Here is a 16,151-nt window from a genome sequence, read left to right on the forward strand (position 1 = left end):
AGAGTAGGCAGTAGGCAGGATTTGGTCTCTGGGCCACGGTCTGCCTTCCCCTGGATTATTAGCCATGGGACATGGAAAGAACAAGACCCCTGCAGGGTCGCACACAAGCCAGTGAGTAGCAGGATAGTTTGTTCAGTGGGAGAGATTTCCTGCTGCAGCTTCTGCCTCTGGCCTCTCTGATGCAGAGGCTGGCCAGGTCAGGGGGCTCCTGAAACTGGCCTCTTGTGCCCCACAGCTGCCGGTAAGGATTGCATCATGATACACGGTGCCACCTTCGCCTGGTTCCAGGAAAGCCCTCCCTGCCTCCACAGGTACAGAATGACACCCATGGAAACCAGCCTCATGTTTTTAGGGAGAAGCTGCCTGGGGCTCCTGCCGCCTTCCACCTGAGGGGTGGGGCAGGTTTCCAGCCTGGGATGGGGGGGTTAGGTTGGGCTGGGGCTCTGCCTGGAAGGTTCCCAGGATGCTCCTGTACCTCCTGCAGATGGGGACCAGGCCATCTGAGTGTCCCCCATCAGGGAGAGACACCCCTCTGCTCCCAGACTGGCCAAGACATTGCCAAGGTGGGGCTGGCTGAGGAGCTCCACGGTTCAGCCTCGTCGGCTTTGCTCACTTGTGTGCCGCATATGTCAGTCCCAGATCATTATCGTCTACAGCCCCCAATTCCACGGCTTGGTCTTTGTGGCCAAAAATCTCAGCCAGCCCTGAAACTCCATAAGAGGGAGAGGATATGTCCTGGGCAGTATTTGTATTGGTCGTCATTCACTCACGTCATTGATGGAGCGCTTGCTGTGGGTCATGCTCTGTTCTAGGTACTGGGGATTGGGTGAAAGAAACAGACAAGGGCCTGGCTCTCTTGGGGTGATGTGCTGGTAGAGGTGAGGCCCAAACAGGAAGCCAGGGCAGGGGGACAGAGCGTGATGGCATGCCTAGTGAGGGAAGGCTTGGCATTCAAGCCGAGATCATAAGGAAAGAGTGAGCCGTGCAGGTGTCTGGCAGAAGAGCTTTTTTATTTTTTTGAAACAGAGTCTCACTCTGTCATCCAGGCTGGAGTGCAGTGGCGTGATCTCGGCTCACTGCAACCTCCACCTCCTAGGTTCAAGCGATTCTCCTGCCTCAGCCTCCTCAGTAGCTGGGATCACAGGCTCACACCACCACACCCAGCTCATTTTTGTATTTTTAGTAGAGATGGGGTTTCACTATGTTGGTCGTGCTGGTCTCCAACTCCGAACCTCAAGTGATCCACCTGCCTCATCTCCCAAAGTGCTGGGATTACAGGGATGAGCCACCATGCCTGGTGTGGGAGAAGAGCCTTCTAGGCAGTGGGAATGGCATATGCAAAGGTCCTGGGTCAGGGGTATGCCTGGACTTGGGTTTTCCAACCTCAGCATGGTTGGTATTTTGGGCTGAAACTTCGTTGTCGGGTTCTGTCCTGTGCACTGTGGGATGTTTAGCGGACCCCCATTCTCTACCCACTAGATGCCAGCAGCACCCCCTACCAGTTGTGACATCCAAAAATATCTCTAGATCTTGCCAGATGACTCTTGGGGGATGCAGTCATCCCCATTTGAGAACCACTGGCCGACTGTGTTCAAGAAACAGCAAGGAGGTGAGTGTGGCCAAGAAAGGGCAGCTGAGGCACGGAGTGGACAGAGCCGGGATGTCGGTCACGATCATCAGGACTTAGGCTTTGACCCTGAGTGAAATGGGAGTGCTGACGGGTTCAGCTGGGAAGCGTTAAGAGCTGACTTGGGTTTTTTGTTTGTTTGTTTGTTTTTTGAGATGGAGTCTCACTCTGTTGCCAGGCTGGAGTGAAGTGCTGCGATCTCAGCTCACTGCAACTTCCACTTCCCAGTTCAAGCGATCCTCCTGCCTCAGCCTCCCAAGTAGCTGGGACTACAGGCACCCGTTACCACACCTAGCTAAGTTTTGTATTTTTAATAGAGATGAAGTTTCTCCATATTGGTCAGGCTGGTCTCGGACTCCCAACCTCAGGTGATTCGCCCACCACAGCCTCCCAAAGTACTGGGATTACAGGTGTGAGCCACTGCCAATTTGGGTTTTAACAAATCCCTCCAGTCACGGGCTGGAGGATGGGCTGTGGGACAGGGACAGGAGTGGGGCGGGACCAAGAGCAGGGGCAGGGAGGGGAGGACAGAGCCTATTTATTGCAAGAGCCAAGGCAGGAGGCCAGGCTGGTGAAACCCTCAGGCTGCTGCCAACTCTGTGTGTGCAAGTGGGTGGACATGCATGCATGTGTGTGCATGGTGTGTGTGTGTGTGCACACATGTATGTGTGTGAGCATGGATTGCTTGGGTATGCGCATGTGCTTGTGTGTGGCTGTGTGCCCACATTGTGTGTTGCTGTGCACGCTAGCATGCTTGTATGAGTGTGCAAATGTGCATGTGTGTGTGCATGCTTTGTGTGTGTGTATGTGTGTGCACATGCACAGATGTGCAGAGGATGGTTGCTCAAATAGCCAGACAAGGACTGGGAAAAGAACAGCCTCACAGGTGCCCTTAGACTCCCGGAGCAGGAACGCTCGGCTCCATCTGGGGCTCACCCTTCCCAAAGATGGGGGCTGGGCCCTAACCAAGGTCATGTCTCCTTTCTTGCATTAAAAGAATAAACCTCACCATGCCCCAGGGCTGTTTCCTGGCTGTAGTCGGTCCAGTGGGGACAGGGAATCCTCCCTGCTGTCCGTCCTCTTTGGGGAGCTGTCAAATGTGGAGGGGTTTGTGAGCATCAAAGTGAGGCCACCCTCTGCCTGCTAGGATGTCCCCATCATCCTGAAAGCCCCCTTCCTCGCTGCCTTCCCAGCCCTCCCCATCCCAGCCAAGCTCACTTTCATTCATTCTCTCCACCCGCCACCCACCGAGAGCCCAGCTCCCACTGCTCCTCTAAACCTGTCATACCTCTGTGCCCCTCATCCTTCTGTGACCAAAGTAAGTTGTGTTTAAGTGTTCGGTGGCCTACATGCTCCGGGAGGCCTGGGTGCAGAACACCTCTGTGGTGGAGAAAGTGTGCCTCGGGCAGGAGCTGGACCCAGCCTGGCCGGAGAGAGTCCTAGAGGCCTGTGCCCTGCGGCTACATGTGGACAGCTTCCCTGCAGGAGTCCACACTTCAACTGGGGAGCAGGTGAGAGTCTTGGGTCTTCTGGGTCAGGGAGGCATTGCAGTCGGGGGTCATTTGGGTCCCTTGGTCAGGGAAGTGGGGGAGAAGGGCTCAGCTCAGGGTCAAGCACATATGAGGTGCTCAATAAATAATCATTAACCAATAAATAGAAATGGAGACAGAGAGAGAGGCAAGGAGTTGTGGTAGGGATTGGCTGTGAGGGTCTGTCTGACAACTGAGGGTGAGATGACTAGGCTCCTGTCTTACTCTGTCCTGCCTTGCTGGGTGACATTGATCTAATTGCTTCCCCTCTCTGGGCCTCACCAAAGGTCTGGACAGAGATGTCCAAGACACAGGATATATACATCTGGAGCTATGGCTTCGGCAGGAGCTTGCAAACTGTGACCCCCAGGCCAAATCCATCCCTCCATTTGTGTGTGTGTTTGAGATGGAGTCTCACTCTGTTGCACAGGCTGGAGTGCAGTGGTGCAATATTGGCTCACTGCAACCTCCCCTCCCAAATTCAAGAAATTCTCCCTCCTCAGCCTCCTGAGTAGCTGGGATTATAGGCATGTGCCACCACACCTGGCTAATTTTTATATTTTTAGTAGAGACAGTGTTTCACCATGTTGGCCAGGCTCATCTCGAGCTCCTGACCTCAGGCCATCCCATTTCCCTCAGAGTTGAAGCCCAAGTCATGATGATCCCTGGCAAGGTCCCTGTCACCTTGCTCTGGTGTCCATCATCCCCATCTCTCATCATCATCTCCTGGCTTCACTCCAGCCTCCAGAGTCTCTGTGATGTTCTCTGATCCCCCGGAGCACACACTGTCTCCAGGGCCTTTGCACCTGCTGTTCCCACTGTTGGAAATCTCTCCCCGGTAGTTCCCAGGGCTCATCCCTCACTTCTGTCACATTCACAGAGAAGCGTTCCCTGATTACTTTATCCACCACGACCACCACAACCCTGCTCATGCTAGTGTGCCTTCCACCTACACCTGCTTTTCCTTCCTTTCCTTTCCTTTTTCTTTTCCTTTTTTCTCTCGAGACAGAATCTTGCTGTGTTCCCCATGCTGGAGTGCAGTTGTGCAATCTCAGCTCACTTCAACCTCCACCTCCCAAGTTCAAGCAATCCTCCCACCTCAGCCTCTGAGTAGCTAGGATTATAAGCAGGTGCCACCATTTTTGTACTTTTAGTAAAAATGGAGTTTCACCATGTTGGCCAGGCTGATCTCGAACTCCTAACCTCAAGTGATCCACTCACCTCGGCCTCCCAAGGTGCTGAGATTGCAGGCATGAGCCACAGCACCTGGCTGCACCTGCTTTAGTATTTATTCTTCATAGAGCTTTCCACCCGATGTGCTGTGTGTGTTACTGGTTTGTTTATGGGTTGCCTGTCTCTCCCTCATTAGCATGACAGATCCATTCAGATAGCAGAAACTTTGTTTCATTCATTGCTGTCTCCCCAAAGCCTAGAATCCTGATGGGGATATGATAACCAGGCAGTAGTTATTAGTGGAATGAATTAATGTAAGAATGAATGAATGTATTATCTGAGTCTAGATTACAGAGAAAAAAAAAAAGAATGAATGAATGGCCGGGTGCGGTGGCTCATGCCTCTAGTCCCAGCCCTTTGGGAGGCCAAGGTGAGTGGATTGCTTGAAGTCAGAAGCTCGAGACCAACCTGGCCAACATGGTGAAACTCGATCTCTACTAAAAATACAAAAATTAGCCAGGCATGGTGGTGCACCTGTAATCCCAGCTACACGGGAGGCTGAGGCAGGAGAATCGATTGAACCCAGGAGGTGGAGGTTGGAGTGAGTCGAGATCATGCCACTGCACTCCAGCCTGGATGAAAGAGCGAGACTCTGTCTCAAAAATAAATAAAAATAATTTTAAAAAAGAATGCATGAAAGGCAAGAAGGCCTAGATAGAAGGAATAAGTGATAGTAATCAACAGTACACAAGGGAAATCATAGTGAATGAGAATTTATTTGTAAATTTCAAGATAGCTAGAAGACAAGGATTGTCGTGTTCTCAATACAAAAGATAAATATTTGAGGTGATGACTCTCTCAGTTACCCTGATATGATCATTACATACTGTCTGCATCAGGGATCCCCACACCCCCTGGCTATGTATCAGTACCAGTCTGAGGCCTGTTAGGACCTGGACAGGCAGCACAGCAGGTGAGCAGCAGGCAGGCGTGTGAGGCTTCATCTGTGTTTACAGCCACTCCTTATTGTTCACATCACCACTTAAGCTCCACCTCCAGATCAGTGGCAGTGTTAGATTCTCAGAGGAGCGCAAACCCTACTGTAAACAGCACATGCGAGGGATCTCGGCGGCGGCTTCTTCTTCTTCTTCTTCTTCTTCTTCTTCTTCTTCTTCTTCCTTCTTCTTCGTCTTCTTCTTCTTCTTCTTCTTCTTCTTCTTCTTCTTCTTCTTCTTCTTCTTCTTCTTCTTCTTCTTTTCTTCTTTTTTGAGATGCAGTCTCACTCTTTGACAGGTTGGAGTACAGTGGTGTGTTCTCAGCTCACTGCAATCTCTGCTTTTTGGGTTGAAGCCATTCTCCTGCCTCAGTCTCCTGAGCAGCTGGGATTACAGACACATACCACCATGCATGGCTAAGTTTTGTATTTTTTTAGTAAAGACGGGGTTTTACCATGTTGGCCAGGCTGGTATCAAACTCCTGACCTCATGATCCACCTGCTTTGGCCTCCCAAAGTGCTGGGATTGCAAGTGTGAACCACCGTGCCCTGCAGCTGCATGTTTCTTATGAAAATCTAATGCCTGATGATCTATCACAGTCTCCCATTGCAGCCAGAGGGACCATCTAGTTTCAGCAAAACTAGCTGAGGCTCTCACTGATTCCACATTAGGGTGAGTTGTGTAAGTATTTCATGATATTTTACAATGTAATAATGATAGAAGCAGGCCAGGCACAATGGCTCATGCCTATCATCCCAGCACTTTCAGTGAGATGGGCAGGTAACCTGAGGTCAGGAGATAGAGACCAGCCTGGCCAACATGGTGAAAAGCCATCTCTACTAAAAATACAAAAAACCAGCCAGTTGTGGTGGCAGGCCCCTGTAATCCCAGCTACTTGGGAGGCTGAGGCAGGAGAATTGCTTGAACCCAGCAGGCAGAGGTTGCAGTGAGCCAAGATCATGCCATTCCACTCCAGCCTGGGTGACAAGAGCAAAACTCCATCTCAATAAGTAATAATAATAGAAGCAAAGTGCACAATAAATGTAATATGCTTGAATCACCCAAAACCAACCCCCTGCCCCAGGTCCATGGAGAAGTTGTCTTCTACAAAACCGATCCCTGGTGCCAAAAATATTGGGGGGGGCCGCTGCTCTACAGGTCTCAAAATATCACCTGTGCCCCTCAGATAGGCACAACTATTACATATCAATAAAAACTAAAATAAATCAATTAAAATTTAAAATAAAAAAAGGACTGAAAAGTTGCCACTGGATCATGGAATAGGGAAATGAATGGTGTCCTCATTAAAGGTGGTCTCAGTGGAGACAGGAACAGAAGTTGGACTCAAATGGTTACAGAGAGCGAGTAGGAGACAGAGTAGCTTGGGAAGCACAGGTAACTCCTCCAGGAAGTGTGCTGGGAAGGGGAGGTTGGAGGGGATGCTGGCTTGGGTGTGAGTGCCTTTGAAGCTGAGCATGTGCCCAGGGGACAGACATGGGGAGCTACACCTCACCCCAACCTGCTCCTGCCTGGGCTCCCCAGTCTCACCCTGTAGATGCAGACTCAGGACACTGTTCCTTTTGTGGTCACAAGGCATGAATCTCTCAGGGGCCAGAAGCAGCAGCTGAGCCTCACCTGGGTTGTGTACAGAAAGGCAGCTGTGTACCTGCTGGATGACCCCCTGGTGGCTTTGGGCACCCACATCGGCCAGCACATCTTCATCCAGGTCATTGGGCCTGGTGGGCTACTCCACGGAACAGTAAGTTTGTGAACATGTGTCAGAGGGCACAGGACAAAGGCAGAGGATGCCCTTAGCATCCAGTCCTAACCCAAGTTTCTCTCACCGCCCCCTTCCACTTGAGTCCAATTTTCCTCTTTGTATTGGTCAGCTTTTGCTGTGATGATGCTACATAACAAACAACCCCTCAGATTCCATCAGCTTACAACAGCAGCTGTTTCCTGCTTCTGTGTCTGTGGTTTACCTACTACAGCTCTGCCTTGGATGATTGGTCTGGGTCAGATGGACTCCTTGTCTTCTTGAGATAGGTTGAAGGAGTCCCCTCTGTTTCTCTATTTGAAAATGCTATTTTCAAGAAAGATGGCAGGAGTGCAAGAAGGGGAGCTCTCCCTACTCTGAGTCCAGGTACAATACTCCAACCCTACCCCCTGCTCCAGAGGCTGGCCAAGCACATGTGTATACATTTTCTTTTCTTACTTTCTTTCCCCTTCCCTTCATTCCTCTTTCACTTCCCCTCCCTCCCTTTTCCTCTCTCTCCCTCTCTCCCTCCCTTCTTTTCTTCTTTTTGATGGAGTCTTGCTCCATCACCTAGGATGGAATGCAGTGGTGCAATTTCAGCTCACTGCAACCTCCATCTCCCAGTTTCAAGTATTCTCATGCCTCAGTTTCCCAAGTAGCTGTGACTACAGGTGTGTGCCACCATACCGAGCTCCTTTTAGTATTTTTAGTAGAGACAGGGCTTAGCCATGGTGACCTGGCTGGTTTTGAACTCGCACCTGGCTTGGCCTCCCAAAGTGCTGGGATTACAGGCATGAGCCATGGAACGTGGCCACATGTGTGTTAACATCTAACCCTTCCCTGCCCAGACACAGATTCTCATGACCCACTCACTCCACATCCTGCCCCAGGCTGATTGGATCACGGTGCTGGCAGATGGGGCCATTGTACAGATGGTTTTAACCAGGAGTTTCTGCACAAGAAGGGGGCCCTCATGAGTCTTCTGGATCAAGCCAGACAGCCAGGAGATAGAGGAGAAGGAGGTACTAGGTGGGCTTTGCTGATGCTCCGTGCCTGGCTTTTGCCATCCTTGGGCAAAAAGGCTCAAAGGGTCCTAGTGGCAAGAGTGGAGTGCTCTGGTCACACCCTGAAGGCTTATCCCCAGAAGCAGATGGCTCTCCAATAGGTCACCTCTCTCCAAGAAGAGCCAATAATACTGTCTATGAGCCAGAGGCTGTGCTGAGTGCTTCTGTAAAAAATACTCTATTTCATTCGATTTTCACCATACCCTCACAGGCATGTGAAGTTACTGCTGTCATTTTACAGATGAGCAAAGAGTTAAATCAGTTGCCCAAGGTCACCAGATTAGAACTTGAGTGTGTCCAACTCCAGAGTCTACACTTGCAGTTGCTATGGAGACAGCACAAGAAGGTTTTGGTACCTAGAAAGCTACAACATGCCAGCTAGAGTTGCTAATAATCCAAAGGACACAAAGTGGACTGGATACCTGACAAGGTTCTGGAAGTAAAGTTGCCAAGCCAAGCTCACCTACAATGACTGAAAAGTAGCAGCTCATAGCACACCACATATATTAGCTCACTGATTCAACATAATGCCTGTGAGGCTGGTACTAGAATCATTTCCATTTCACAGATGAGGAAACTGAGGCCCAAAAGTTAAGGAACTAGTCCCAGGTTACATGGTTTGTAAGTGGCAGCACTGGGATTTGCACCCAAACAGCTTGATTCCAGAGAATGTGTTTTTTTAATAACTAGGTTTTTTACTATCCCTGCATGACAAAGCAGGGACCCACACCCAGGTCTCCCTCAATCTCAGACTTTGTCTCTTCTGAGAACATCTGCTTAGCATTGGCCCACCTTGGCTAAAAACACTTAAGTGTTGATTCACAATGTCCCAGTTCTGAAGCTTGAAGCTAGAACTTGCCTGTTTGTATCAGTCAGCTTTTGCTCAATGATGCTGTGTAACAAATAGCCCCCCAACTCTCAGCAGCTTACACTAGCAGTTATTTCTTGCTTACAGGTCTGTGGTTAAACTTCTATAGCTCTGCCTTCAGTTATTGGCCACATCTGGGGATGGCGGTGGGGAGGTGTCCTTCCTGGGAGAGATGGTACCTGAGGGTTGGTGGGAGTTAGCCAGAAAAGAGCATTCCAGACACAAGGAGCTGCTCGAGCAAGGCTGTCGGGAGAAACAGAGATAACGTTATACAGTGGTCACTGCTGTTTTTCCAACCTCAGGCTCACAGCAGGTGCTCAGTTATATTCACTGCTTGAAAAAATGAATGAGTGAGTGAATGCCTGAATGATGTTCCTGGAAGAACCCAGAGCGGGGTGTTGAGGTTGCTGGAGAGGTGGCAGGGGCCAGGACAGGGAAAATGGATGGTCAGAGCAGTTAAGGCCACATGGTCAGTGGGTGTCAAAGTGAGTATCTGGACCATGTTGTTTGATAGGACTCTCTTGACCCTTTATCAGATTGTGAAAACAATCTGATAAAAAGAGATGACAATGTAAAAACTGAACGTGATATACAGAAAGAAATCAGCATGAGGCCGTTTAGTTGGGCGGTCCTAAGCCTTAGATTTTGGATATGGACTGATTCAAAAGAAACATGCAACTACCCTTTGGCCCCAAAGTCCTCAAACATATTGTTGAGAGTAATTGATTTTCACTGATTTCCCTTTAACATGGCTCCTGGTCCTTGGACTTTACTATAAATGTCTTTCCTGAGCCCATCAGTGACTTCTTTCTTGCCAGATTTAGAGGCCTTCTTATCCAGTCTGCCTATTGCCCAGTCTTTCCATTATATTTTAGAAGGGTTCTCTTATATTTCTCTCATTTTACTTTTAGTGTTATAAATATTCCAAAGGTAATATGTGTTATTTGTAGTGAAATAGGGCATACAGATTTGATGATTTGTGATAACCCAGGCTAACATGTTAGTAGAATTTTTCCTGGCTTTTAAGTACATTTTTGTATGTTTATGTATTCTGAATAAAGTCAACTGAGGACAGAGACGGGAATCATGATGACATGAATACTCAGATGTCAGTGGCTTTTGCTCCACATGCTTGCAGAGGACATTAGCCACTTCTGCAATGTTCCTCAAGTATTTCTGGGGATCCCTGGAGGTGTATCCTGTTTACTTATAAACAAGTCTTATTGTAAAGGTACTGTTACTGCTCTGTCAAATGTCTACCTCCACCGGACATCACAGACACTGCTGACCACCAGCACTAGCTCTCTAGCGCCCCTTAATTGTAAAGGCAAGGTTGATCTCTCAAAGTAAAAAGGTGGGGAAAAGATATACCAGCAAAGTCAAAAGAATGTCATCTTAGTTTTATTTATATCAGGTAACATTGACAACCGAAAAGCATTACTGAAGATAAAGAGATTATTACATAATAATTAAAAGTTCATTTCACCAGATTTAAACCTTGTTTCCTTCTATCACATTTCCATTCTAAGATGTACATTTTTTTTTCACATCTTAATATACCTGAAGTCAGAAGGCATCTTATAGTCAGGTAAGCAGCAAAAGTAATATGATCATAGTTGCTTGAACATTTACATCAAAACTTGTGGAATGGGTGTGAGAGGCATGGGAGAAAATTCTGGAGAAAATAGTGGTGCACTCCTTTTTTTTTGCATTTTTTAAAATTGCATTTAGGTTTGGGGGTACATGTGAAAAACATGCAAGATTGTTGCATAGGTGCACACATGGCAGTGTGATTTGCTGCCTTCCTCCCCTTCACCTATATGTGGCATTTCTCCCCATGCTATCTCTCCCCAACTCCCCACCCCCCACTGTCCTCCCCATTTCCCCCCAACAGACCCCCGTGTATAGTGCTCCCCTTCCTGTGTCCATGTGTTCTCATTGTTCAACACCCGCCTATGAGTGAGAACATGCGATGTTTGATTTTGTGTTCTTGTGTCAGTTTGCTGAGAATGATGGTTTCCAGGTACATCCATGTCCGTACAAAGGACACGAACTCATTGTTTCTGATGGCTGCATAATATTCCATGGTGTATATGTGCCACATTTTCCCTGTCCAGTCTATCATCGATGGGCATTTGGGTTGGTTCCAAGTCTTTGCTATTGTAAACAGTGCTGCAATGAACATTCATGTGCATGTGACCTTATAGTAGAACGATTTATAATCCTTTGGATATATGCCCAGTAATGGGATTGCTGGGTCAAAAGGAATTTCTATTCCTAGGTCCTTGAGGAAGCACCACACTGTCTTCCACAGTGGTTGAACTAATTTACACTCCCACCAACAGTGTAAGTGGTGCACTCTTAATGAACACTGAACAACGGTTGATGATACAGGAAACAGTACTGCATGAAGAAGGGTGGACATGGATGACTCTTAGCCAGAAGTGACTCACGTAAGTCAAACTGGATTCAAGGAAGGTTGATGAATAATTAAGCCAATTCACTTTCCCTAGTTTGATTGAGGAATAATTTACATTCAGTAAATTTACCTATTTTAAGTGTAACATTTAGTAAGCTTTGGAATTTACATGCAGTCATGTATCCGTGACCATGATCAAGATATAGAACATGGCCAGGAGTTCCTCACGGCCCTGTGCAGCGAGTGCCTTCCTCCAGTTCCCAGTTCTAGGCAACCATGTATCTAGTTTCAGCCACGATGGGTTTACCTTTTCCAGAATTTCATATTAGTGAAATAATACAGTATATCATCTTTTGTGTTTGTCACAATCTTCCCTTTGTTTGGGTAATTACCTAGATTGTTGTAAGTATGTGTCTAACTTTATGAGACAATGTCAAATTACTTTCTATATGGTGTGATATATGGATCAAGATTAGCTTTTTAAAAATAGGGATTTACAATTATCCCAGCAGTATTTGTAAAAAACTACCCTTTCTCCATTTGATTATATTAAAATTTTTGGGTCTACATCTGGACTGTCTCTGATTTATGTGTCTGCATTTTTTTAATCAGCAGTACACCATCTTAATTACTGTAGTATTGAAATTGGGTATTGTGAATTCTTCAACATTGCTATTATAATTCTTTCTCAAAATTCTTTTTTTTTTTTTTTTGAGACAGAGTCTTGCTCTGTCACCAGGTGCCAGGCTGGAGTGCAGTGGTGCGATCTCGGCTCACCGCAACCTCTGCCTCCCAGGTTCAAGCAATTCTCCTGCCTCAGCCTCCCGAGTAGCTGGGACTACAGGCATGTGCCACCACACCCAGCTAATTTTTGTATTTTTAGTAGAGATGGGGTTTCACCATGTTGGCCAGGATGATCTCGATCTCTTGACCTGCTGATCCACCCACCTCAGCCTCCCAAAGTGCTGGGATGACAGGCATGAGCCACCATGCCCAGCCTTCTCAAAATTCTTTTGGCTAGTCTTAGTCTATTGACTTTCCATCTAATTTTGGAATCAGCTGACAAATTTCTACAAAAATCTATATTTTTTTATAACAGAGTACAAATAGAGTTTGTGTATTTTTCATAACAGAGTATTTTGAGAGTTTGTATATTTTTTCTTACAGGGTATTTTGAGAGTTTGTGTAATTTTTATAACAGAGTACAAATAGAGTTAGTATATTTTTTATAACAGTACAAAGAGTTTTATATTTTTTATAACAGAGTATTTTGAGAGTTTGTATATTTTTTATAACAGAGTACAGATAATGTTTGTGTATTTTTTATAACAGAGTACAAATAGAGTTTGTATATTTCTTATAACAGTATTTTGAGAGTTTGGATATTTTTTATAAAAGAGTATTTTGAGAGTTTGTATATTTTTATAACAGTATTTTGAGAGCTTGTAATTTTTTATAACAGAACACAAATAGAGTTTCTGTATTTTTCATAACAGAGTACAAACAGATTGTGTATATTTTTTATAACAGAGTACAGAGTGTATATTTTTAATAACAGAGTACAAATATATATAGTTTGTATATTTTTTAACAGAGTATTTTGAGGGTTTGTATATTTCTTATAACAGAGTACAAATAGAGTTTGTATATTTCTTATTATAGAGTATTTTGAGATTTTGTATATTTTTTATAACAGAGTACAAATGAAATCCTACAGACCAAAATCCACTTTTCAGCAGGAGCAGCTGCCCGGCACCAGCGTCTTCCGGCTCCTCTGAAGGCTGCCCGCTTGGGCAAGGGGAGCCATGCCAAGGGTCCAGGCTGCTTTAGGCCATCTGGGCCCCTCTCATCAGGGGACGGATGGTTTTTCTTTACTGTAAAATTGTGGACTTTTAAAACCTGTTGACTAAACAGTAATTAATTTATATTTGTGAAAAATGCCGCTGTCCTAGTGATTTCTGATGTAAGTAATGTTTATATAGTATGCATTAAATTTCCCTACATTGTAAAACTGCTGTTCTTTTGATTCCTGTATTTGAAAAGTGTTACTGTGGATTTTTAGAATTGGGCTAACACGTTGCCTTGCAGTGCATTGTGGTGTGAGCTGTGTGCCTGGAGGTACCGCCTCGTCTCCCTTCCTCAGTTGCTGGGCCACATCTAGATTTCCTGACAGCTTGTGAAGAAACCCGTATTCCCCTCCACCCAGTACGGTGACATTGTTGCATTCAAGCCTTAACACCACAGGTTTCCAAAGCTGGTCCTGAGCACGCCGCCGCTGAGGTTAACAGTTCCCTGGCTGAGCAGCTCCAGGCCGTGGCCCACAGCTCCGCACATGAGGGAGGACTGGAATTGCTGAAACCCGTAGCTAATTCCCCTGGGTTAGTGCTGCCTGGGAGCATCCTGGGAGACCTGGGGTGGGGGGCACTCCCTCTGTCCTGAAGGAAATAAGAACACCGTGTCTGCCAGCCTGTAGCTTTGAGGATAATTTAACAGATGGGTTATGGGGGGTGGCATTTTATAATGGAAACACTGTCACAAATGTTAGCTCTAGCGTTCTGGCTCAGGCCCAGCTCTGGCGCGACCCAGACAGAGGAAGGGTGGCACAGCCTGCGGGTGGAGAGCTCTGTCTGAGTAGGGCTTGACGTTTCCCAGATCCACAGTCTTCACTCATGTTTTGGTGACTCTGAGAGCAAACTAAATCCCTGTGAAGCTCTTAAGTCTTCATGTGTCTACTCAGAGCTGAGGGTCACCTCCTGTGACTCTGCTGTCAGCCCAGGGGACTTGGATGTGGTGGTCCACGATGGTCCTTGCCAATCCTGGCCTGTGCTGGAGCAGGAGGCTGGAGTTTCTAGTTCACGTAGTTACTGAGAAAGATGAAGAAAAGCTGAGGGCTCTTCATGCCCATAAAGAAACAACTCACAATGATGTAACTCGTGACTCAGCTGGAACAATTGGGGGAACTTTAAGAACAAGTGCTGCAATAATCAGCTTATCATCATTGACAATAGCAACAAGCCTTCGAAACCGCCAGCTGCCAAAATGCCTGCCTTTTACTGGAAGCGGCCGCCCAGATCCTCCCTCCTCCCTCCTCCCTGGTGGGGCCTCGCAGGCCTGACATCATGGCAAGCCCTCCTCAACTAGTGCCAACAGAAAGGTCACTTACTGAAACCCAAGTCCTTGCAGTTTCCCAGACCAGAGTCAGCTCCAGATTCCAACCTGTGGCTTTTAAAGGAGCAGGATGTGCTCTGATGTCAGGCTTCGCCTTCACTCAAGCCCCTGCAGCCTACCTCGACTTTGTTCTGATCAGTGAGGGGGTGATGAGGAGGAGGAGGTGCAGCTGGACTGAATGAAAGCTCCATGCTGCAGAAACCTGGACACTAATCGAGGAGCTCCCCCACTGCTGCTGGTGGGACCCTCCACCAGGCTCGCCATCTTGGGGATGTCCTGGTCAGTTCTGCGGCCGTATGATGTGGTGGATGACAATGTGGTCAGGCACCCTGGTTTTGCCGAGACTCCTGGTTTCTGGCTTTGTGTGGGAACATGGGCAAGTCCATGGCCTAAATTCTTCTTACCTTGAAGATGAGCAGAACAATATCCACTTACAGAGCATCACACGTGACCTCTTAATTTCCTTAGTGACCTAAGAAGGAATTCTTGCTAAAACCCAGAGCCTGTTAACCGCAGGTACCGTGGTGGCCTCAGGGCCTGGGGGGCTGTAAAGGGGCCTCTGGAGTCACTGCACTGCCCCCACATGGTCCCTCCGTGTTCAGTTGGGTGATCACCTTGCATCTTCACCTGCAAATGAAGGGGGCAGCTTCTTGGGTTCATGTGGTTTTTAAGTAAGAGAGTTCACAGTGGAAAAGGAGGTTTGTAACTGTACGGGCTAGCTGGAAGACACAGCACTCAGTCCTTGGCTGGGGAGTGGGTGGAGAAGGTTGAGTTAGAGGCAGCTGGATGGGCTGAGGGAGGCCAAGGACAGAGTTGCCTGGCCTGGAGGGCAGGCCTGGCTCAGCAGTGGGCCCAGTACCTCCAGTACTCAGTACCTCAGCATTGGGCTCAGTACTCCAGAGCCTGTGTGACAAGAGAGCTACCTCTTGGAAAGCCATAGCTTGCTCTGTGGGGAGACTAAGCCCCAGCAGGAAGGCCCAGCAGGTACCGGAACCGTCTGGAGGGGCTCACAGTCTCATGGGGGAGACGTTGCTAGAAGCAGGCAGTTACGGGAGAGGACGTTTTCTTTGACCCAGGTCTCACGACCCTCCTTTGAGCTAGCTCTGCTCCAGGAACTGGACCTGCACAATGAACCAGGAGGATAAGACCCCTGTCCCCTTGGAGTTGATACTCTAGCTGGAGTGACAGGGGCAGGCCCTAGAGAAGCAAAGAGAGGACAAACATCACATGAGTGCCAGGGAGAAAACAGCGAGACGGAAAGGGATGTGGTAGTGAAAATCCTGGATCTGGGCAAACTGCAACCCTTCTTCAGATGGCCGAGCCCTAGCGATGAGGATGGGTGGTCAGGACGGCACATGGGCCAGTGGGAGGGTGCCGGGCATGGCTGCACAGACTTGGATTTGAACCTTGGCCCCGTCCCTTCCCAGCTGGTGTTCTCGGGCGCTTTCTCTCCCTCTCCAAGCCGCAACTACAAACAGATACTACCAGATCCTTGCCAGGCTGGGAGGGGACAAGTGAGGTCCCCAAGATGCATGCTGGGTGGGCTGGGCAG

The 16,151-nt window shown here is 47.8% G+C and overlaps 1 protein-coding gene across 3 annotated transcripts; it reads left to right on the forward strand.

Annotated features, from left to right (window-relative positions):
• The first annotated feature begins 2,165 nt into the window (after positions 1–2,165).
• Positions 2,166–13,668, forward strand: LOC135272682 (ATP-binding cassette sub-family C member 6-like). 3 transcript variants are annotated; one of them, XM_064371184.1, is made up of 4 exons: positions 2,166–3,138; positions 6,918–7,083; positions 11,294–11,465; positions 13,128–13,668. In XM_064371184.1, exons 1-3 carry the CDS (start codon positions 3,092–3,094, stop codon positions 11,336–11,338), a joined length of 258 nt encoding a protein of 85 aa, XP_064227254.1. In that variant the 5' UTR covers positions 2,166–3,091; the 3' UTR covers positions 11,339–11,465; positions 13,128–13,668. The 3 variants fall into 3 exon arrangements, 1 of the variants encoding a protein (XP_064227254.1); XR_010340684.1 differs by lacking the exon at positions 2,166–3,138 and adding an exon at positions 5,550–6,719 and having other exon boundaries at positions 6,867–7,083; XR_010340683.1 differs by lacking the exons at positions 2,166–3,138; positions 6,918–7,083 and adding an exon at positions 7,090–10,600 and having other exon boundaries at positions 13,128–13,666.
• Positions 13,669–16,151: the final 2,483 nt, after the last annotated feature.

Source organism: Aotus nancymaae, unplaced genomic scaffold (genome assembly GCF_030222135.1).
Source record: "Aotus nancymaae isolate 86718 unplaced genomic scaffold, 86718_ANA_hifiasm-v0.15.2.pri h1tg000124l, whole genome shotgun sequence".
NCBI lineage: Eukaryota > Metazoa > Chordata > Mammalia > Primates > Aotidae > Aotus > Aotus nancymaae.